General features: G+C 32.7%; 1 protein-coding gene across 1 annotated transcript in view; it reads left to right on the top strand.

Moving 5' to 3' along the window:
• Positions 1–25,826, top strand: part of GRIK2 (glutamate ionotropic receptor kainate type subunit 2) — a 655,189-nt gene that overhangs the window by 626,302 nt on the left and 3,061 nt on the right. Inside the window, exon 15 of the mRNA XM_030316033.1 lies at positions 13,491–13,741. Coding sequence (XP_030171893.1) covers positions 13,491–13,741 — 251 coding nt within the window. The remainder of the gene's footprint in view (positions 1–13,490; positions 13,742–25,826) is intronic.

Raw genomic sequence — 25,826 nt, forward strand, 5'->3', positions numbered from 1 at the left:
GTGTCAGCTGGGAAGGGGATGGAGGGATTGTGTTCATGTCTGTGCATATTGTTGATGCCAAAGTTTTCTATAATATAATTTGTTCCCATTTTACATGTAGGCTTAACTCATTAGTAAGTTTTAAGCAGTCAGTGAATAACTATTTCTGTGAACAAAATCGAAATTAACTCAGTCATATCATAGTCATACAACTACTGAAATAAGTGTAATACATGAAGATGTGGAAATATAAACATGAAGAAAAGATTAATGTAAAGTAGATATTTTTATAATGCTTTTGAACACTAAGGTTAGATTTAAAGATCATTTTATCACACACAAAATTGTTATATACATTTTATTTCTGTTATATTATTTAATTATAAATGCTAGGATATATTCTTATTTGATAATAGGGTTTTAATTTTACCTTTGTAAACTGTTTTATAACAAGTTTTATGTTAATGAATATGAAATAGTAATCCTATTAATGATTCTCAAGTAACTTTTATCTCATTACAATGCTCTTACCCATAATCAGCCTAAAGTAAAAAATGTTGCAATAGGTTGTATCATTGACTCTTTTAAAAAAAAATTAACATTTATTCATTTTTTGAGAGACAGGGAGAGAGAGAACAAGCAGAGGAGGGGCAGAGAGAGAGAGGGAGGCACAGAATCCGAAGTAGGCTTGAGGCTCTGAGTTGTCTGTACAGAGCCTGATGCAGGGCTCAAAACACAAACTGTGAGATCATGACCTGAGCCCAAGTCAGACGCGTAACCGACTGAGCCACCTTTATGGTAGAAGTATACAACTTTAACATATGAACAATGTAAAATTTTTTTCTTCACTTCTATTTTCTAATGTTAAATGCATGAGATCTCACTGCTTTCTTTCTTTTTCTTTCTTTCTTTCTTTCTTTCTTTCTTTCTTTCTTTCTTTCTTTCTTTCTTGTTCTTTGATGAAGTGGGAGATACAGATTTGGTATTAGGAGAGGCATGTTGTTTGTTTAAGGCAGATGCCAGTGTTTATAAAAATAGAAATCAGTATTAGAAGCATGTTTTTTTCTCTGTTTTGCTCACCATCCATTTCTAAAATTCTCAATCCATCATATAATAAGTACTATAATATTCATCATTATAGATGCATAAAATCGCTGGCCTTCAGTTCTTCAGCTTTACTGAAGTGAATGAATACATTTGTCTTCATTAGTTGAACATAATGCACAAAAATTGATGCAAATTATTCATCTTTCTGCAGGTCAAACCTTCCATTAGAATGCATTCTATCTTTTCATTGCCTAAGCAGCATAATTTTAATGTTGGTGAAGCGATTTTGCAAGGCTAAATCAAGATCTAATAATTTTCAGGGCCTGAATTAAACAAAAAAAAGTCAAATTACACTTGTAGAAGTTGTATATTTCTGGCATACTGTTAAAGTCTAGATTTCCTGTCACTGAAAACAGATGAGAGTCTCAGTAAACTATGCCTGCTCCACAGATCATCAACAAACTCTGCATGCTAGAATCTAGGAAGCTTCCAGAGGGAATTTGATGAATTATAAGCACCAGTGTGAGCAGTTTTCATTAATAGTGTAAATGCTGACCAAATGGTGCCCAAACAATGCATAAATGGATAATTTTCATGAAAACAGAGCTAGTTCTGATAGATTTTATATGCAAACATTGGATCATTTCATTCATTTAATTAGCGTCTTGTGCAGATTTGTCCAAGGCCATGGGTTCAAACTCTATTATAGATTAGTTAGCCAGACTGACTATGCCAGATTGTTACCCTTTGGTTTGTAGGACTAAGTAAGATCAATCATTCTTACAGGGGAAAAGAGTCAAAGCACAGAGGTAAAATGTGTAAATACTAGATTCCAAATATGGCTGCCTTGCATTTGATGGTCCTCATGTGAAGGGCATTTTCTTAGCATGCTGTATAGAATGTGGGGCCATTGTAGTCAGGTGACTTATGTTCAAACCCATTGGAATGTCATAGGTGTCTTAGTTGATGTCACTGAGCCTGTCTGAGACTCAGCATCCTCATCTGTGAGGCAAACATGTCTACATAATTGGGTTGTAATAAAGATTGGGGCACCTGGGTGGCTCAGTCCGTTAAGTGTCCAACTTCAGCTCAGGTCATGATCTCACAGTCCGTGAATTTGAGCCCCGCATTGGGCTTGGTGCTGACAGCTCAGAGCCTGGAGACTGCTTCGGATTCTGTGACTCCTTCTCTCTGCCCCTCCACCTCTTACGCTCTGTCTCTCTCTGTCTCTCTCTCAAAAATAAACATTAAAAAATTGTTTTTAAATAAAAAAAGATTGAACATATTATATTTGTAGTATTTGGATCAGGACACATGCACCACAAAGAATTACAAAGGACTGTCTTAAATGTTTTATCATTATTGAAAGGATGTATTGTGGTTTTTAAGTTATTTGTATCTTAGGTTTTTGCTGTCTATTCTTTAAATAATCAGACATATCAAATATATTGTAGATAAGGCAGATTGTTAATATAACCCATTCCTAACCACATGGAAATGTTTTCCTGTGGAACTTAACTAGGGTTTTGCCATCACGTAATCAGTATACTGTAGTTAGCTAACCATCATTTGGGGGGAAGAAGGTGATTGATATCTACTCTATAAAGACGAGATAATTCCTATTGTAGACCATTATATAAATAAATAAAATAAAGTTTTTCCTTCCAAGCATTTCTTGAATGTTTAGTGAACAGAGTCCCAAGATGTATTCAGAGAACAGTATCTCTAAAGAAATGTATTCTTCCTTTGTATTTGGTTTATCTATAAGAAATTTTATCACTGTACAACCTGCTTCGCTCTGTAAAATAATGAACACAAAATATAGATATACAACATCCCCTTTCTTAAGGAGACATTTGTGAAAAAATAAATTGAACACAAATTATGGAGAATACAACCTGGAAAGGTGGTCTGTTATATAACGCAGGGACTCAGTGGTAGATTTCAGTGAGGAGAAAGCAGTCAGATCAAGTTGCAATCAGACTTGAGCTCTATCTTAGAGGATAGATACTTACTCTTTTCAAAAAGACATCCTCTCTCCCAATTTTGGGGTACTTGATGATTAACTATAATGATGACTTTATTTAAAATGGTCCAACTTTTGTAATTTGCTCATTATAGTTTGATATTAGATTTGGAATGAAAACATCATACTTAGGAAAGTATTGCTGACATTTCCATTCTTATCACTATTCAAATGATTACTATGCAGATGAAAAATTGTAAGGAAGGCAGGATTCCAGTATAAAACTATTTCTATTTTCATACTTAGTGTCAGAGTTTCATGATTTAATACCCAGAGAAGAAATGTGACCACAAATCTACTTCACCAGCTACTTTTTAAATAATATATATGAAAGATGTCAGAACCAGTGAAAATAGTTTACTTTTTCATAATATGCTGATAATATTTGCCCTTCTTATTCTTTTCACATAAGTTAGAGACTATTCAGAATATGAATAAAGGGCAACTGGCTAAAACTCATACTGTATAACTTGAATTTTTTATTAATAGACTTTTTTGTGCTTCATATAAGCATCTCCTTTTGTTATTTTAGATACTTGAATGTTCTCCTGAGGATTCTGCAAATAGTCTTTCAAATAGAATACATTTACATTGCTTTTCTATAGAAGTCATAAAGACATTGCATTTTGAGGTCTACTGCAAAGGGGAAAAAACCACAATCGCTATCAAATTTAAGCCAGTTATTGATTTTGAATACACATACTTTAAAATTTGCTATATCTATGATGTCCTTGGTGGTACATCCACTTGACTTTTATATACATATTTGCTCCCTAAATGCATGTAGTCTCTGCCTTATGGTTTTTTACTTTTCCTCTCTCATTTCTACTTTAACAATGCATTTATTTTTGGCTCCATTCCATCATGACCCTGATATCTTATACCTAATTCTATCTTCTGTATCTAGAAGAAATTAACTAAGTGAGTTTGGGATGCTTTCACTATCATTTTTCCTTCCCATATATACCTTCCTAAAACAGAAATGTGATAGAAAGGAAATAGAAGAAATGTAGGCAAAAAGCAGCAAAAGAGTTATTTTCCCGACCCTTATATTCAAAGCAATGCAACCTTTTTTTGTACCTACTCAGCAGACTAAGATAGTTTCATCTGTTACAAGACTATATCATATTGTGTTCTTCATTATAATGATCCTCATATTTATAAAATGTTATCCAATATATGTATTTTTTGTTGCAGTGAAAACTCTAGAAAGGTAGTGCTCATGTGACATTATTCATCACTATATGCCTGGAATCTAACACCTGTGATAAGTACTATACACACCTGTGTGTGTAATATAGTAAAACAAAACAAAACAAAACAAACAAACCATGATTCAGACATGGTACCCCCACCCAGGGCATTCATATTATCACTTAGTAGGGAAAGAAACATGGAAAAACATTAGAATATGATATACCAAATGCTGTCCTAGAGTATCTGTAATGCCATTGCACCAAAAAAGAGGGATCCTGTATATCTCTGTGGCAGTCAAGAAAAAGTGTGCAAGTATAGTGAAGGATGAACAGAAATTTATCTGAATGAGAAGAAGTTCAACCAGAAAATTGGAGGAAGTGTGGAAATGTGGCTCCCCAGGCAATGGGAAGTACATTTAATGTGTATTGCTAGCAGGTTAGATGTAAGCAGAAGTGGATAAAATAAGAGAAGAAGCCTGTGATAGATTGAAGAAAGGATTGTGTAACACATTTAGGAATGGAGATTTTATTCTATAGCTGTAGAGCACCACCGAAAAATTTTAAACAAGGAAATGATGGTCCTAGATATCCAATGCAGAAAGATTACAAGGTATCATGGGAGAATGGATCATTTTTATCTGTTGTTTACCATTCTGTGATTATAATGTTGATAATTTGATTTCAAGATCAGATTACTCTTCTATTTCTATGATTCTAATTAATGGACTCCTTATACTCCTATCAAATTGAAGGGTTTTAGTTGGATGCCTAGAAAAGAAAATGTAAAGAGGGAGATAGAACTTCATACCAATTTAGCTGTTATCTCACAGGAAGTGTGAAATGGGCCCCATGAAAGTATTTAGTTGCTATATATATTAAATGCTTCATTTGAAATAAATATATTATAATTATTATATATAGATTAAATATCTAGGTATAGTTTGGGTTCATATGAAATGACTAAAGATAACATTGCAAGCACGCATGACCAATTATTTAGTAATTAATATAGTATTTTATTTATGCATGTGTTCACCCAACAAATATTGTGTCCTTATTGTGTGCTGACAAAGCAAATAAAACCCCTGCCCTTATGGAATTTATAACTTATTAGGGTAAATGAGCATTAAATAATCACAGAAATTAATTTTTAGTTACAAACTGAGACAAGTTCTAAGAGAAAATGAACAATGATGCTATGGTACTGTATAACAATATTATTGACTGAATAAAATGGGAAATGAATAAAATAAGTAAATAGAAACACTGAATAAATCTGGAAATATAGAAATATAAAATTAAATCTGAAATGTAAATGTAAAATTTGTCTCAGCACTTCTTAAAAACAAATATGGGAAGGAAAATGTCCTTTGAGATAATAAAACCCATCTTCTGCTGAGGCAAAGGCTCTAAGAGAATGTGCTCTGGTTCTATCTTTATTGGAAGATTTGATGGAAAGAATGGTAAAAAATAGATACAGCTCTAAAAGCACTCAAAATTTGTTGTGCATTTATGGCACTTAGCACTCATCTCAGGATAGGGAGCAGGGAGCCATTTCATAAAATTTCACATTGCCAACAGCACTATAATTTAAGAATGGAAGTTGAAAGTTCCAGCAGACACCCTCAGATCTTCTGGGCTAGCTGCTCTTTTACTTATTAAAGCACTGACCAAGGAAAACTGCTGGCTGTTGATTAAATGCAAGGAATGCATAAGAATTTATAAAGTGACTTGTTGCCCAAACTTATTCCATAAGGTCAATAGTAGAAGTGTGAAATAAGGCTGTTTATGGACTCTACTTATTCTACTGATTTTAACAAGAGCCTTAGAAGATGTCCTATGTCAGAAGTTCTACCCTGACATATTTTGGCTATATCATACTCTATATATTATAATTGATTGAATATTCATTCAAAAAGAATTTGTTGAATGCTTGCTGTGTGATAGGCACTGTGCTAGATGAGGGGTGAAATAAGGTGAATAATGAATGCTTGATTACCAATAACTGACAAGTAGCCTTGTCTTAAGCCCACACTTAAAGGGCTTCAAGTTCTTGGGTGTATGTTTTAGAAACATATATCAGATGAAACTCTTTCAGGGGTGCCTGGGTGGCTTAGTCAGTTGGACTTCCGACTTTTGATTTCAGCTCAGGTCATGATCTTGTGTTTCGCCAATTGGAGCCCTGCATTGGGCTCTGTGCTGACAGTGAGGGACCTGCTTGGGATTCTCTCTTTCTCCCTTTCTCTCTTCCCTTCTCCGCTCTCTCTCTCTTAAAATAAACACAAAAAAGAAAATGAAATTCTTTCAAAATAAAAGGAATAATTAGGGAATTATTAAAGTTCTTTGAGCCAAGCCCTTGAAATAACATATGCTTAGTGATTATGGTATAGTCTCATACCCACAAGATATGTACATAACTGTATTTCATAAAGTGCACAATATCTTGGAGTAATGACCAGCTAGAAGAAATCTAAAATTATGGGTAGTCTACTTCAGAGAAATATCTTCCCAGACTCAAAGGGAGCAACTACCAAAATGTTACTTAAGTCTGTGTCATTCCCAGCACACAATGTCATCATAATGATCTGGATAACTACAAAATATAAAACAAAAGAAATTGAAGTTATCTAGGATGTTGACAGAAAGGATTTGTCGTTATGAAAAACAGCAGTACTTAGCCAGCCCCTCCAGATTTTAACAAAATGTTAAAAAGATTTTAATGCTGTTAGGAAGAACAAAGGCTGTGTACTTCCCCCCCCCCCCCAAATTGTTTTTTTCATCAATTTTAATATACAAATATATTTAAATAACTGTTACAACTCTTGATCCTCAAAAGCATCTAATAAGGGGACTCAAAAGCCAGGTGTGGAGACATGTCTTAAGGTGAGCAGTGTGATACGAATTTTTATGAGCTGACGCTTCATGAAGCATATAGAGCATTAGATGAAAAAGAGCATACAAAAAAAGAAAATGCAACTTGATGAGCTATGGTGTAATGATGTGTAAATTCAAAGCCAGGGAGGAAGATATCTAAGCAGGGACAAGCAGAAATATCTAACAAGAAACATAGTTTTGATGGAGAGTACTGATGTAATAAGAATAGTAATTATTGGGGGCACCTGGGTGGCTCAGTCGGTAAAACATCTGACTTCGGCTCAGGTCATAATCTCACAGCTCATGAGTTCAAGCCCCACCTCGGGCTCTGTGCTGACAGCTCAGAACCTGGAGCCTGCTTCGGATTTTCTGTCTCCTTCTTTCTCTCTGCCCTTCCCCGTTCATGCTCTGTCTCTGTCTCTCTCAAAAATAAATAGACATTAAAAAACAGAGTAGCAATTATTGTTATCTAAGGCAGTACTTTTCAAATTGAGATAAAAATAAAATAATTGAAGGGGCATTTATAGATCTACAGGGAAAATTATTTCCTTAAAAATAATTGGGATGAGCACTGGGTGTTGTATGGAAACCAATTTGTCAATAAATTTCATAAAAAATAAAATAAAATAAAATAAAATGAAAAAAAAATAATTTAAACATTTTATGTATTTATGTATTTATTTATGTATTTATGTATTTATTTATTTATTTATTAAGTTATTTATATTTAGAGAAAGAGGACAAGGGAGGGGAAGAGAGACAGGGTGACAGAGAATCCCAAGCATGCTCAGCACTGTCAGTGCAGAGCCCAATTCAGGGCTTGATCTCAGGAACCCTGAGATCATAACCTGAGCTGAAATCAAGAGTCAGACACTCAACAGACTGAGCCACCCATGTGCCCTAATCTGATCATTTAAGCATTTTTTTTTAACTTTTTCCTTTTTTTAATGGATAGATAGAAGCTCGTATTTTGCTATCATATGATGTGAATTTATGAGAAGTGCATTTGTGATGGAGTATTCTTCAAATATCTGACCAAGGAATCCTTTAAAAATGAAACATAGATGTACATTTACCAAAAAAGGAAATCTGTGGAGAAAATCCAGTTTTGGAAATATTGGTATAATGAGTTTTAGAATGAGATATTTATACAAGGCAAGGGTAATCTTGTTTCTGACCTTTGTAATTAAAGCATATAGAAGCCTGATTTGAAAGTAAAGAAAATTTTGGCAGGATGGATAGGAAATTACCAGTGTATGGATATGATTTTAGCGTATTTCACTGAAGCATGTCAAGTATCAGACAACTTGCTGTGCAACCTTTAAAGAGAAGCTATTTATCAATTAATATGCCTGCTCAAGAATTAAACATAAAGCTGACCTCATTTGTTTTATCATTTCTATGCTATCTAGATGTTTTGCAATAGGATAAGGAAAATATTGGTACATACTTAAAATTGTGAGTTTGTAAAGAATATGAAAATGACAAACAAATGGGCAGATCAATAAATTGTGTTTAGGCTTAGAGCCAAGTACATATAATATTTGTGGCTTTCATCCTGTAAGTAAGAAATTTAAAATAGTAGAAAGGAAAGGAAGGAGGGAGGGTAGGGAAGAGAGGAAGATGAGAAAGGGAAAGGAAGGGCAACAGGGAAGAGAAGTGAAGGAAAAGAAGGAAAGGAAACAAGAAGAGAAGTCAAGAAGAACAAAAAGAGAAGAGTATGAGAAATAGAGGAGGAAAGGCAAAGGAATGAAGAGCTGGAAGGAAGGAAGGAATCAACTCAATTTCCTAAGCCCAGGAAGTTAGCTCTGAAATACTTGGTGGGACTTGTATTAATTGTTTATAATAATCAGTTTATTTTCCTAAGGAACTTTTAATCTATCTGTTGGGAGGGATGTTACTGAAATTATAATTTTATGTAAAATTCTATTGTCAAAATTTGACATTTAGGGACATTTGGAGACAGTAATTCTTTTATTGAGGAAATTCTGAATAGGTGAATTTCTAGTTTTTATTTATGCCCATGCATGTACTATTACTATGTATCACTTGAGGCTGTCTCTGTGCCTCCTCAGTGCTCATTTTGAGCCCCAAGTCTTAGGCATCTGACATATGAAGGGATATCACTATGTAATAATAATGTTTTCTTTGCTTCTTTTTTTCATTCTTTCTTTCCTTCTTTCTTTTCTTCCTTCCTTCCTTCCTTCCTTCCTTCCTTCCTTCCTTCCTTCCTTCCTTCCTTCCTTTTATAAGCTACAACCTTTTCTATCTGGTAAATGGGATCCTTTGGAAAATTGTAAACACACACACACACACACACACACACACATCACACATTTTTAAAACATAACACGGGGTACCTGGGTGGCTCAGTTGATGAGCGTCTGACTTCGGCTCAGGTCATGATCTCACAGTTCATGAGTTCAAGTCCTGCGTTGAGCTCTGTGCTGACAGCTCAGAGCCTGGAGCCTGCTTCAGATTCTGTGTCTCCCTCTCTCTGCCCCTTCCCCACTCATGCTGTGTCTCTCTCTGTCTCTCAAAAATGAATAAATGTTAAGAAAAAAATTAAAAAAAAACATAACAGTTTTTGTCAGTATGGACTATATGTTTAAATAACTGAAGAAAATTTCATTGTGAGCAAGAATATAAAAGAACCAAAAATCAGACATTACAAAGTGAAAATGGAAAGGCCAAATTCAGGTCTAAGAGAAATTTGGCATATCCTGCGTGATTTAAAAAAATGATTTATTTGCCAACATTTTAATGTAGAGAGTTTTAGATAGAATGTTTCATGTGTTCTCACACACACACACACAAAATAAAATATCTGGCAACCCTATGTTAAAATTCTCGTAGAGTTTTACTAAAACTGGAGGTGAAAGTTAACCACTGGGATGTTGAATTTTTCAGATATTTTTGTCTAAAGTGCTTTTTCACTCATTTATGGCTGTCTGTCCTCTTAAGCATTTGAGGATTGACTTTTAGTACAATACTTTGCATTATAATAGATATATTTACAATTTCCTCAGTAGTTTTCTAATCAATCTTAAAATCCTCTTGTAAAAATACACATCTTCCTTGGAGGCAACCTTGCCGTGCACAAATGGCTTCTCTCGTTGCCACTCAGTGTTCTCATGGTTCCTGCCTTGCCAGCATTTGGATTGAGGCTGGGTTGGAGTTTGGGCAAAACTGAAGCTCTATCTATCTAACTAATAGCTGTTCACTTCATTAGAGCTAAGCACTTGGCTGTTCATGTCACAAGGAGGATGAAAGGTACTTTTGTTCTTTGATCTCAATGTATCCTTGAGATTTTTCAACTAGATGAAATTTCAGTCCATGCTTGACTTCAACTAATATCTATATAGAAATTCTTCCCAAGGAGCACCAAATGATATACCAAAAGAAGTAATGATTTATTATTGAATTGTTTCTTTAAAAAATAATTACTTAAACTAAATCAGTGACAGAATGATAAGTAAAACATGGCAAGGATTTACTTTCATCACTTATGTTCCCTATATTATCTTGTTAAAGACCTCTAAATGAGGTATATTAACTTTGTAGCTTTGATTTAACCCAAATTCTATTTACACATTACTATATTTATGTTGGAAACAAGTATGGGGAGATTTGCTAGCAATGAGAAATTTTCAAGTTTACAGTAAGTGCTAGAAATAGGAAGCACAGCCAAGCAAGACATCAAAGCGTATCTATCATTTCTTGAAAAGTGGGTTGCTTTTGTCTGTGCCTTATTTTGAGAAAGTAGGGGGAGAATATTGTGTTTGAAGATATTAGAATAAACATTCTAATGCAGTTTAATGGTTATGGCGAGTTGGCAATAAAATGGTATTCTTTCAATATTGTTCAGGATGAGAAATAAGCTGGCTCAAAAATATTACTTGGCTAGATCAGGACTTTTTCATATTTGAAAGTCTACTTTTCAAGTCACTATCACCCCAAATTTTGCTTACAATTGTGCTTCCAGAAAAGTAACACATTTAATTTTTTTTAATTTTTTTAAAATTTATTTTTGAGGGAGAAAGGAGGGGGAGGGGCAGAGAGGGAGGGAGACACAGAATCTGAAGCAGGTTCCAGGCTCTGAGCTGTCAGCACAGCGCCCAATGCAGGGCTCTAATCTGCAAACCATGAGATCATGACCTGAGCCGAAGTCTGATGCTCAATCGACTGAGCTACCCAGGGGCCCCCAAATCACGTTTTATGTTAGTCATATGTGGCCATTTTCACAAGTTCTATCAGCACAAATTTGCTTCAGATGCTATATTTCTAATTAAAAGACACATTTGATGAGCTGCAATTCTGCTTAAAGGAGATTTTTTTCCTCTCAATCGAACATTTATTTTGCTGAGAATACACATGGTTAATCAGAATGGCAATTCAACGTAAAAGTGACCTTGAACCTGGTGCTAGGTTAGATGCAGTGAACTAATGAAAACTTGATAGCCAAACAGATGGCCTTAATTTATGGTTTTTAAATACATGTCAGAGAGACTGAAAACACTAGGTTTTTACTCTTACATTATGTTAGGAATGCCTCAGTCAGATATTATGCTCCCCATAATATGAAATATTTGTTGAGAGCCTATTATGTGAGAAAATATTGAGAATTATGGTAGATGATACATGATAGAAATAGATGATAGATAGATATACATAGATAGATAAATATAATCTATTCCAAATAGTTTATAATCTACATAGGAAAATAAGTCTCATCCTGAAAGGTAAATAATAATAATAATAATAATAATAATAATAAAAGTGACCTAGGCTGAGTGTCTAGTTAGTGATCAAAGTAGACAGGGACATCCGCTGAGACCTGAAGTGGGTGAGGGACTGATTTTAAACTAAATATTTTCATCAGAGTGGCATTTGGAAGAGAGCACAGCAAAGAAGCCAAGAGGCAGACATTCCTTTATTATCATGAAGAATTAAATGTACAGTGAAAATAAAATATTTGAGTTCTAAATATAGGAATGGATAATGTCCCTTTTTTAGGAAAGCTGGAGAAATGTTGTATAGAAGCATTATAGTTACACATTTCTTCTGACTAAGATTAAGGATTACGTTAAAGAAACAACTCACCAGCTGTATTTGGTAGATCATCACTCCTCCAACTTTTTCAACAGGCTATTTACTGCCTATGATTTCCCTTGTTTTTCTGCTTTTAGCCTGACTATTCCTGCGAAGAGAGTGAGGCTGAATTGGTCGTGTTATATTAAGCAAGTAAAAGCAAGATATATAGTGGTATCCCTTTTGAGGCAGAAAAGTTTCCTGATGAGGTTTTTAATCACTCTTAGCAAAAATAAAGTTTCAGTATAGGTCCCTGTAGGTATATTTAAGTAAAAAAAAAAAAAGGTATCAGAGGCAATATTGAATACAAACTGAAATTAGTATTCTTATGTAAGCAGAAAAACTTATGAATGAGTATATGCAGAAAAATGGAATGTGCAGTATAGTGTTTGAGGAAAGAAGATGAAATTTTAGATACAGGCTATTTCCAGGTGGGAAAAAGAAGTAACACCAATCCCTTGAGATGGGTGTTGAAAGATGCTTGTAGTTCAATATTATTCTATGCTTCTGGGCAACCAATTAGAAAAGCTTTTACTTATGATATGATGGCTAATGCAGATTAATATCTACCCCCATTACCATAAATACTAAATTTCATTTATACTGTTGCCACCACTGGAAAGAACGTTTCCCTCCAAAGCACAAAATAATACATAAACTGTCCAAAAATCTTATGCATTGTCATTATGATTTTTGAATGATCCATGCCTGTATAAGCCTTTTATTTCTTTTATTCATATAAAATAAAAAAACAGAAATGATTACCTATGATTTGCAAAGTATTAGCTATCTCTGAATACAGCTTGTTAATCATAATTGCCTTAAATTATTGCACTTATTCATGCGAAACACAATTTTCCCCACAACTTTCCTAAAAATAGAGATTACTGGTTTATGAATGTTCTTTTTCAATGTGGAATGATTCCTAAATATTAGCGAACTATCCTGGCACTCTATAATGTCTTTTTTAGGTTTCTACCTCTGCTTTACTTATTTTCCAGTGCTGAGTTGTCTGCCTTTTAAAAAGAGACATTTTCTTCCTTAAAAACAAATTTTATTCTATCGTTCAAAATCAGAAAGGCACTACTTTATCTTGTTACTTACTTATCTTAACTGTCTGTTCTTTGTCATTTTCCAGTTGTTTTTTTCTGTTGAACATAAATACTGGATTACTTTGGAGTGTCTGGAAAAAGTTCTGCCCTCCTCTGATCATGTTAACCTTTAATTATAAAACCCCAGTTTCCTTGCAATAGCTAACCTATCTTCTCTCTTCTTAGGTTCTCCATACAGAGACAAAATCACCATAGCAATTCTTCAGCTGCAAGAGGAAGGCAAGCTGCACATGATGAAGGAAAAGTGGTGGAGGGGCAATGGTTGTCCAGAGGAAGAGAGCAAAGAGGCCAGTGCCCTGGGGGTTCAAAATATTGGTGGCATCTTCATTGTTCTGGCAGCCGGCCTGGTGCTCTCCGTTTTTGTGGCAGTGGGAGAGTTTTTATACAAGTCCAAAAAAAACGCTCAATTGGAAAAGGTAAATGTCACTTTTTTACAATTTAAGGCAATTGTTGTGATAATAAAACAAACTATTTTTGATCTTTCCAACCAAGGGTAATTCTTAGAACGGTGACCGCTAATTGTCTTCTGCCATTCGTTATCTAACAAAGGTTCACAGAAAGAATCATGATCAGCTTTGTGCTTTTTAATTTAAACATGATATGTTTAAATCGAAGCCAGCTTCAGAACAAGTGGCTATTTCTCCTTTTACTGAAGCCTGAAAAGGAAGAGACTTTGGCTGCTTGAAGTTCTTTGTGGTTAGTTTAATGGAGGAATATAGTTAATTAATGAAGGAAGCAAAAATAAGAAATTGTAATATGAAGAGAAGTACTTCTCTGCAGATAAAAAGTGCTTTAAAATACAATCCTGAAGAACAGTTTCAAGTTAGAGGGTAAATGAAATTTTTGTTTGAAGATTTTTAGTGCAATAAATTTCTAATGGAAAAAAGAAATCTTAACTTGCATTGTGGAAATAACAGCTAATTTTCTAAATTAGTGAATATGTGAAAATAGTGTGGTTCCTTTATTGCCATTTAATGTTACTTTTAATCCTTTATTCCTTTGCACCAGCGTCTTTAGAAGAATGTATATACACACCTGAGACTATTGCATATTTTCTTGGGATTTTAATACATTTAATATTTTGTACAAATGTCTTTCTGTTCCATTCTTAAAAAACTTGTGAATCTCATTCAAATTATATATTTATAGTGCTATAGTTTCCTCAGTTCTATAAATATGAAGAATATTTATAGACAGATCTCTCTTTCAGATGGTACATGACACGTTTTGTATGTAAATTTGTAGCTCTAAACATGAAATACTGCTTTACCATTTTTAAGTCTTCTGGCATTTCATTTACTTTTTGTATGTAAACATCTTTTTTTTTAATTTTTTAATGTTTATTTATTTTTGAGAGAGAGAGAGAATGTGAGCAAGGGAGGGGCAGAGAGAGAGGGAGACACAGAATCCGAAGCAGGCTTGAGGCTCTGAGCAGTCAGCACAGAACCCAACATGGGGTTGGAACTCGTGACTGTGAGATCATGAGATCATGAGCAGAAGTCAGATGCTTAACTGACTGAGCCACCCAGGGCCCCTCTTTTGTTTTTAATAAAAACACATTTTTTAGGGCTTAAGTTTTTAGACCTTGTGTCACAGTGATATTATATTCTCTTTCATTTTCAAAAGGTTTATTAATTTTTATTGGTAAATATGAAGAGTAAAAATATGAAATTAAAAATAATATCATACATTAAGGTAAATGTATTCTGCAAATATTCTTTGAGCACTTACACCTTTAAAACTATTTTTGAAAAGCAAAAACGTTTTCCTGTGTCTTTGGTAATTTATGTTGCAATTATCCTTCTGAAATCAAAATTTTGGATACAACATTTCTATATTTTTACTTAACTACAGTATTTAACACTTCAAAATAATGTTTTTATAAATGACCATTTTGATAGTCTTATTTTATCCGTGAGGAAAGTAACCAATTCAAATTTTGAAAAATCCCCCCCACAATATTCAGGATGGCTATATCTGCTGACTTAGCTAAGTCAAATATTTGTTGTGACTGACAAGTAAGTCTAAGTACACTTTTTATGTTATGATCCTTTTTGTAGTGTCAAAATGAGTTTTAAAGTCAAATCCAAAGAACTGATAAAAGACAAAATATATTAACTCAATTTCCATTTTTACTATAATTTGCCAATAAATGTGTTATTTGGTTAGATAATGCTTAAAATGAGTCCAAAAATACAGAAGGAATTTGGGTTTTCTAATTGGAACCTCAAATCTTCTATATGTATTAAAGATATATCTCAGTATTAAAATAAAACAAATGAATTAATTTCTTTAAACATGTGGTGTTCTATTGCTCTCGTCTCTCGGTATCCTAGTCATATGATTTGCCTAGGCCTTGTCTTTAACGCACAATTAATGTATAAACATTCCATTAAAAAACAGAACAAAAAACAAAAACAAAAAGCAAAGAATCTAGGGATTTAATTCTGTAAAAAAACCTTCTTCAATATTTTTATAAATAACTAGTTTAGTTGGATTTTCCACATATCAACCAGCTCTCCTGAATTTCTATGGACCTGTAGGACCTAAAAAGTTAAGGAAAAGGAATGTAATGTACCCTTTTTGACTGAAATAGATGAAACATTACGTTGGAAAGAAACATTTATGTTGATATTACATGAGCATTATTAGTCATATTCCCCAATGCTTTTCACACCCTGTCTCCACATAGCTTCCAAAATGAAATCCAAATTCACTAGCTTAGCACATGAGGCACTTCGGGATCTGTCCCGACCATTGTAGTTTTATTTTTTGCTTCTCTCCAATTTGTACCTTTACTCTGGCCAGACTAAATTACTTTCAATTTTCCAAGGTCATTCAGCTTTTTCAAATCCTCTTCCATTTCATTTGAACAAATCTTGACCATTTTTCTACCTGGCAACCTCTCACCAGTCATTTTAGGTTAGGCATTCAAGACTAAGTATCAACTTTCCCAGAAAGCTTTCCTTAATCAATAGGATATAATGGATTTGGGTACATAACACAGTAATTTCCACAAGATGGTGTTAGGTTTTCATTTCCTATTTCAATGAAAAAAAATATGACATGTACATTTTACTTTTTTATACTTAGGTGATTTCAGGTACTGTCATAATTCCAAAAACAGTTCCCCCTCCTTTGAGAAAGCTGGGAAGGTGTTTTGCCCATTTAAACCGCATCCATCATTAAGTCTAGATATCTTTTTTTTCTGTGAAGCTTCTGCATATCTCCATTCTCCCTTAGCACACTATTTTAAGCATTTGTAGCTTTTTCTGTGTGGTTGCCACTCTCCCTATTAGACTTTTAGTTCCTTTGGTCAAAGACCTAGTGTCTTTGGTTTGCATCTTTGAGGTCCCAAATAGTGCCTGTTGGCATAAGGTAGATTGATCTATCATCTATTTATTTACCTGTTTCTTTGTATTTAAATTAATAATGAAGTTCATTCTAGTGAACTGTTTTAAAAAGTGTATCATAAAGAATAAAAAAGAACTGGGGCATCTGGGTGGCTCAGTCGGTTGGGCGGCCGACTTCAGCTCAGGTCATGATCTCTCAGTCCGTGAGTTCGAGCCCTGTGTCGGGCTCTGTGCTGACAGCTCAGAACCTGGAGCCTGTTTCAGATTCTGTGTCTCCCTCTCTCTGACCCTCTCCTGTTCATGCTCTGTCTCTCCCTGTCTCAAAAATAAATAAAACGTTAAAAAAATTAAAAAAAAAAGAATAAAAAAGAACTATGTTTCTACATAGTTCAAAATAACTATATTTATGAAACAAATACTTGTAGGTTTATTAAAGTAACCCATTTTATTTAGTGTGATAAATTAGGTTCTTGGGCTCAATTCTTCTTTAACTTTCTTGAGGAAAAGATTTTATTTTGTTATACAGTTTGTTTAGCACCTTACTTAATTTATTAACACTAGCCATAAAATATTCCTAGATTTTATCCTGAAATATGCATGAGGACATATAGAAGTTCACAGTTTATTTACACTTATAATTGTGCCTTTAATTACATTTAAAAATAAGGTAAATATTTGTGAAATCATTCATTTACTCAATAATTATTTATTGAGAGCCAAACATGCAATGAATTCTATTTTTCACATTGAAGGTAAGCAACGATATATTATTCATAATTCCATAATTCTTTTCCCTTCTCTTTCTCCATTTTCTTCCTTCTTTCTTTAGACTATAGTATTCCAGTATTTAAAAAATGAAATTTCTTCTCTTTATCTAAATAGGCTGCCAGATACAATATAGACACAATTCTAGTTGAATATGAACTTTATGGAAAAATTTATGAATAGCTAATAGCTTCCCATGTCAAGTCTTACCTCTAATGAGGATAATAAAATTAATAGCTATTATTATTACTATATAAAGTGGAAAATAAGAGGTCTTTTATAGTACATATTTTATAAAATATAAGTGGAACAAATAGGTCTTGATGACTATAACTTTATATTTTCAAGTTGTTTGATAATTAAGAGTAGTATAAGAGTGTACCATTTTTAAATGAAGGCAGGTTAAATTGGAAAACAGAAGAAAATGCTGAAATATACAGACTTTAAAAATTCAAAAACTGTAAATTGCATTCCTTTCAGATAACCACAAGATGGTGTATTATAATTTTCATAATAATTCATGGTTTTAATTTTGATGCAAATATTAATGCATCAAAGATACATTGCTTTTCATTTATTCAAACTTTTAAATAAATAAATTTTTATTTTTCTGATTTTTCCAAAGTATAACTTGACTGTTTGGAAAGATCCTCGAAAAAGTTTTTCTTTTTCTATTACGTCTGAAAAAGTAACTAATCAACATGTGAACTTTCTAATTTATTTCTTCTTGCCTTACCTTTTCCCTGATTTAAAAAATATTACTACTTAAGTTTCATTCAGTAAGAATCCAAGAAACTGTTGTGTATCTGAGGCAATTATCCGTGCATTTCAGGTTACGTGGATATGTTTGAAAGTCCTGTTTCTCTCTAAGTCTTACTGTATAACTGAAAAAAGCTACTTAATATACAGAATTTTGTTTTGCCCGGTAGTATGTATTAGAGTATATTGGTTTTGTAAGCATGAATTAGAAGTGATTGTAATAATTTTAATTTTCATTAAACTATTTTATGACATAATTAATTTATGTTTAAAAGTACTCATTTCTTAAATATTTAAGATGTCCTCTTTTAAAAGATGTACATAATTCTGACTTCTTTTGATTTCCACAAGAATAGTAATATAACTTACATAGTTTAATATTTTGTCTTGATTTATATACAGAAATATTTTCTTTCTTGTGCAATTGAAATGTATTTGCCTGTAAAGATTGTTTTTGTTGAATAGTTTGAACATGAATCTTTGAGTTTCCTGACATGAAAAATCTTAGCAACAAAAATACTCTTTATTAAGTATAAACAAAATGTCTTAAAAATGTCTGAGAAATAAAAAATATAAATTATTGCTCAGATATTGAATTTGTATTGATTTGAGTTTTCCTTTAAGATGATTGAAGTACATTGTAAGAACTATTTTGTATTGTTGTTTTCCATGATATAGTACATTTTAGTCAATGCAGTTCTTTGTATTATAGAATGCTGGTATATCATACTCCAGATAACCTCTAAATAATGATGTTTTTTCCAGACACTGAAAGTTAAAAGTGTTTTTGAGAACACATACAATGCTCTTTGGTCTAGAGTTGAATAACAAATGTAAAAGGAAGTTGTAACTCACAGAAGAAGGCCAAAGGAATGAAAACAATGCAATTTGGGGGAATGATAAAGAGAAAATCAGGGTGGTTTAGTTTAAAGCTGCAAGACTAGGGATCCTAGATGAAAGAATATGTATTAGGAAACACTTTCAAAGCTGACTGAATCTGTATGTCATGGAACCAGAAGAATGAAAACAGGTTGTTGCTTTCAGAATGCCGAAGAATTTTGTTCCATCAGGAGCAATGCTTTTTACAAGAAGTCATTTATTGAATAAGATATAGGAGTGCAAATACTCTTATAAATCAACAGTACAGATTTCAATATTTACCTTTTGCAAGTAATGCCTATTAAAACACAGAATAGCTCTGCCTTTCATTGATTTAATGCATGAAATTTTAATGACATTTAAAATTTTAGAAGTTAAAAGTTCTAAGTAAATTTTCCGTATAGTAAAATTTAGCCATAAAACATGTTGCTATTCAAAAGTTAAAAGTTGCAAAAAAAAAAAAAAAAAAAACTTTGGACAAATAGTTCATTATGTATTGTCTTTAAGTTACTGCTTTTCTCTGAGAGCAGAGCATCTCTTCATTTCTATAAATGACCTAAATAAAGATTAACTGGATGGCTTTTAAAAATGTTTTTAAACATAAATATAAAATCATACTTAAAAATGAGATGCCAATCTTTATTTTATTCTCCAACCTAGTTCCAAATCAGCAAAAGGATTTTTAAGTCATTTGTTTATGATGAGCCATCCTGTTTATGCCCATAAATGATGTTTTAAAATTGTAGCTTGACTGATAATAATTTCGCTACCTTGTTTTTAGAAATGACTTTAGAGTTTCTAAAGAGCAATGTCTCATTTGAATACAGTATTACCCTGAGGAGTGTGCAATGATCATTATCCATATTGTGCAGATGAGGTTTTGTCCCAAGGGTCAAGTGGTTCCCAAAGTCAAAGATGCCTCGTCTCACACGACTTCAGCTGTAACATATTGCACAAGTGGAGGCAGCATATTTAACTATTTCTCCTAATAGTTTTCCTTCCTGAAGTTGCATTGATGAAATGTGTGGAGTAGGAGTTTAAAATAGATAAAAAGACTGTGGGCTTTGATCATAAGCACTGTCTAGTTATTTCACTTTCCTAGACAATTAAGCGTGAGTTTTGGAATAAAAAAAAAAGATTTGAGGTCACTTCTCAACTTTATTCAACTTTGGATAAAATTATTTAAACTTTCCATACATCACTTAAAATACACAAATAAATGAGTTATGAATATAACATAGATGAAAGTTTTAAAAATTAAGATTGTTAATATACATGGAAGTTTTTTCATGTGTCTGGCATATAATAAGCAGCGGTTGCTATAACATATTTATTATTCATAAAGCTGATACATTTTAACTTCTGGATCTTAAAAAGAGAGAGCTTTCCTGGAATTAGGCATTAGATATTTAGATGTTATATGTTTTGTTGAAAATTGTATGAGTATGACAACTAGCAAGAATGTGACGATTAACATTGTTTTTTCTTAAAAATGCATTTCATAGTTATATTGACCAAGGTGGTGTTGAAGCTTTTCAGACTTTATTCATTGATTTTTCTAGCTTAAGTAGGGGAAGTATAAAAATGTATGATGATGCTTCATCTTTCTGTGTCACTGTATTTGCTAAATGTAATATAAAATATTCAGCAGTTGTTTCTGTAAGAGTCAAGGTTTCTGAGAATATTTTAATTTTGGGTAAGTTTACAATTGTAAAATAATCCAGGCTAAAGCATAGGATGCTTTGTCATTTTATTCATTAAAAAATGTATTTCTTTTTGCCCCATAATTTTTTGTCTGATTTATTACTTATTATTCAAAAATTAACATTTATTAAGAACAGCATCCAGGTAAAAGGTAAAAATTTCTACTGAAATTCAAATCACTATTAATGAAGCAAGCTAAAATAATAAAGCATTTATAGAATGGTAATCAAGAGAACAGCATTCTTCTTTTAGTTCTCATGCCAGTTACATGCATAACCTTAGATAGATAACGACTTCTTGAGTTTGAGTTTCTCTAGCTGTAAAATTAAAGTGATTAAGCAATAAGATCACTACAGAAACTGCATGTAAAAAGTTCCGTCTGACAGCTGCAAAGCTTATCTAAATAACATATTTTTTTCAAAATGATAGCTGCTCTAGAACTGAATATCAAGATCAAAGTTGCTATATATATTTTTGACATGAGTGTATTAACTAGTCACTTTCCATCTCTCATTGCTTCACTGTTACATTCATATAGCCTTAGGTCAATTTATACTTCTGATGTACAGCATTAGCTCTTTGATATTTTAAAAATACTGTTAATTAAAAAGAGTATAAATCAAAAGGAATGTGTCATAGTAAATGACAATTATTTTCTCCATTTAATACAGCAATGCCTATATAAAATATTGCATCTTATATTCTTTATACCTTTATTCCATTTTAGTTATTATTTAGTTGATTAGCTATTATCTAATATGGGATAATTGTATGCAGGGATCAGTGACTGTTTGGGTTTGTCTTCACTATATGTGATTTGGACTTCATGGTCAAATGGCCCACAGCATCAAAAATTAATTAGAAAAGTGTCTGAGAACAGACTGGTTATCCATGACCAGATGACAAACAATTTAATTTATTTTATTTTATTTTATTTTATTTTATTTTATTTTATTTCATTTTAAAGTTAATTCATTTATTATTTCTGAAAGAGAGAGAGAGAGAGAGAGCGCACACAGGCACACAAGTGGGGAAGGGGCAGAGAGAGAGAGGGAGACACAGAATCTGAAGCAGCTCCAGGCCCTGAGTTGTCAGAGCAGAGCCCAACGTGGGGCTCAAACTCAGGACTCAAATTCAGGAACTGTGAGATCATGACCTGAGCCGAAGTTGGACACTCACCCAATTGAGCCACCCAGGTGTCCCCAGATTACAAGCAATTTAAAGGACAAGCACAAAACAAAACAATTTAGGAACACCTACGTGGTTCAGCTGGTTGAGCTTCCAACTTTGGCTCAGGTCATGATCTCATGGTTCTCGAGTTGGAGCCCCATGTTGAGCTCTGTGCTGTCAGCACAACCACCCTCTTGGGATCCTTTGTCCCCCTCTCCCTCTGTGCCCCTCCCCACTCACACTCTCTGAAAATTAAATACAACATTAAAAAAGGCAGATTAGTTGATATAAGCTAGTATATATTAGAATATTGAGCTACAAATCTGATAGAAGTAGCTTGAATATTTTTGATGGAATTTCAAGTAGGAAATTTCAAGTATGCAAAAATTTTTGAAAATTATTCTGAATGAATATTAGAGTATCATTTATACTATCAAAGAATAGACAGCAAGACACATAAAATAGTTTCCTCCTTAAAAAATAAATACTAAATACAGACTTGATTGTACTGTATAATATTTTATGATTATTTCTCCTCTGGGTGATAAATGACAACATATTTTCAAGTTGAAAGTGACAAGCTTCAAAGTTTAAAAATTCAAATTGGTTATTTTTCATCAGTTGCTGTTTTTAAAAAAGACATTGATAGATATAAAGGTCTTAACTTAAAAGTGGAGTTTATGCCAGTGTCCAGTGTGGAACATATTTACAACTAGATTTCTAATATTAAAAAAAATTATGTGTTTTGCCAAGTGCCGTCACATCATGTGATCACATAAACATATCTGTAAATTAGAAAGTTAAGCTATTCAGAATAAATTATTCTATACACCAATGATATTCGTGGAACATTTTTTCTGTGGACTATTTATGTTATCTTATTATATACTCCAAGTAAAAATACGGCTTTATTTAAAAACAATGTAAATATAGCCACATTTATACTTTTAAAGTTTCCGGACCTTCATCCTTTATAGAATTAGAGATGTGTAAATACAGGTTGCCTCATTAAATATAGTGAATTTTATAATGAGTTTTACTAATTTAAATGCAATTATACATGCTAACAGCTCAAAGATTTAAATTTTCATTTTCAGGAATCTTCTATTTGGTTAGTGCCACCCTACCATCCAGACACTGTTTAGTAAACTTTTGAAACTTACTAAAAGAGGTTTTTAATAATGGTTAGTATCCTTGTGCCTTTCTTTTTTCTTTTTGTAGTCTGTTATATTAATGTGGAGAAACATTTTTGTTGTTGTTTTCACCCTAAGAAAGTTACCTTATTTAATGACACAATTTGTGGTTTTCCATTCCTAAGAAGTGATTTGAAAAGCAACATAGTTTTCTTTCTCTTCCTCTCACCCTCCTCCCTCTTTGTCTTCCCTCCCTCTCTACTTCCTTCCTCCCCTCTCTATTGCTCTCTTTTTCTTTTATTCTTTATTCTGCCTCTCCTTTCTCCTCTCCTCCTCCCCACCCCCTTTTCTTCTTCTTTATCATAATCCAAGAAACTCCTGTTACATGCACTTGGGTTTTTCAAAACCTTATTTAATATTTCAATAAAAAGGCATTTTTAAAGTTCCAATTATTATATGAAGTAAGAAAGACAGATTGTCTCTTGAATGACATTAGAACTTTATTTAAAAGTTAGACATAGTAATTTTTTGGCAACATACAGCACAGGGAAACAACTATAATTCACCATCATTTATGAAGTTTCAACTTTAGATTTTAACACAGATTACAATATGGAATTTGCATTCTAAAGCTTTAAAAAAAAGTAGAGAATATGTTTTTGTCCTAGTGCCACAAATGAACAGTGCTTTATGATATCATTAAATTCTTTAAATTTTCCATGCAGATTCTAAACTCTTACTGAGATCTAAATTTTTCATAGTTTTGTGAAGGATTAGAAATATTCTACAAGAAGAGAACCCATGGTTTCACGGTGACTTTATTAATAACCTAAAATAAAACTATTTTCTAGATAAACATACACTAATAGATCAAGAAAACTGGTAAAATACCACTCATTCCAAGAAAAAAATAGTAAAAGTAGTAATTTGACATTAAATAAAACCAAGCTATTGGTTGGTTGATTAAAGGCTGCTTGATTAAAATGTTCACTTTCTAATAGTTTTGCAGACTAGATAAAGCCTAAAACAGTAATGGCGGGTCACATGCTTATAATTTTCAGAACTTCTAAATTTGTAATATAATTTATTTAAGATAATTTTAATTTGTAAAAGGTGATGGTATTGTGGTTTTTGATTGGTGCAGACTTTTTTAACCTACATTTTATATTACTCAACAATATAAATGTTATATAAAATTACTTAAAAGAGTTTTATGTGCCTTTATTTGTAGTCTGAAGTTAAGTATAGGGTACTAAATATACTTTACTCTTTCACTTACTAGAAATAAAATTGAGTCATTTCATAGTTGAATGGGTATGTATATTTATAAAATTTTTTTCCCAAAGGAAATCAGCTGTTTAGGACACTCTTTTAGTATGGACAAAAAATAATAATTAGTTTATTTGAACTAATATATTCAAAATGTCTAAAAATCGAGTTTGCCAAGAAGAGGGTTTTATTTAGCATTGCAAAATTTATTAATTTTAAATGAAGGCTTATTTCAAACAATTCAACGTTTTTCACATCCTATAACATTTTAAAGTGTCAATGGCATCAAGTTCTGACCTTGTTTTATTATCTAATCAATTCTTCTGTTAAATGTTTCAACAGAGAGCCAAGACTAAGTTACCTCAAGACTATGTATTCTTCCCCCTTTTGGAGTCAGATTTTTCCATTTCTACAGTGTTGTCATCATCACCATCTTCATCATCATTATCATCATGTTCTTAATAAGTACATCTAATAGTAGGTATTAAGCAATGAGAAACACTGTGTCCATCTACTGGCTGTCAGTGTCATATAAATCCTTTAATAGAAATATAATTCATGAACTTCTGAACTGTATAATTTAACACATTATAAATAATGCATGGCAGTAACTGTAGTTAATGGGAAATCCATGTGTAGCATTTAATCATCACCCATTACAAGTACTAATAAATTAATATTTTTACTAATTTAATGTTATTAAACAAATGCCAAAGTTTTACCTGATTAATCAGATAACTCATAGACATGAATTTTACTAAGCTTCTGAAAAAACTTTTAAGCAAATGAATTAAACGCACTGTTAAATTAGAATTCAAATATTAGGGTCATGTGTAGCTGTTGTTAAAATTCAGTCAACATTTAAAGAATACATGTGTGCTCATTCATTGCCATGAGAATTTGATTTCTGCTCTTTACAATTTAGTGAGAAGGATACACAGAAGACAGTGAGGCCAGATAGAAAAACATGACAATGAGTGCAAAATGCTAGAGGGACAAAACCACATTGAATGAAATAACGATTCTGGTCATTTGGAAAGTGATTTCTGAATAACTGAAAATATGAGTCATGTCCTGAGATAAGGGATAAAGTTGGATTGATATGAAGAGTGAAAGAATTCTGCAGGGCACTAGAGCAAGAAGCGAAGGAGAAAAAAATCCTGGAGGTCCAAGCAGAGAAGGGTATATGTAGAGAAAAAAGAAATGGAGAGGGGAAATTGAGGAGGAAGGAGGAAAGCTGAATCATAGAAGTCATGATGGGGAAAAAACAGGACATTTGGATTTTATCTGTTTGTTGGACAAGGAAATGCTATTAATAACTGGTTTAAAAATAGATTTTTCTGTTATTTGTGAGCCTTTGGAGAAGGGTAGCCTAGACATTAGAGTTGGGAATACCAATAAGGAAACTGTCCAGGAACCCATAGAAGAGAAATGAAGATATAGCCAATAATGGACAAGAAGATACTAAG

Source organism: Lynx canadensis, chromosome B2, assembly GCF_007474595.2.
Source record: "Lynx canadensis isolate LIC74 chromosome B2, mLynCan4.pri.v2, whole genome shotgun sequence".
Taxonomy (NCBI): domain Eukaryota; kingdom Metazoa; phylum Chordata; class Mammalia; order Carnivora; family Felidae; genus Lynx; species Lynx canadensis.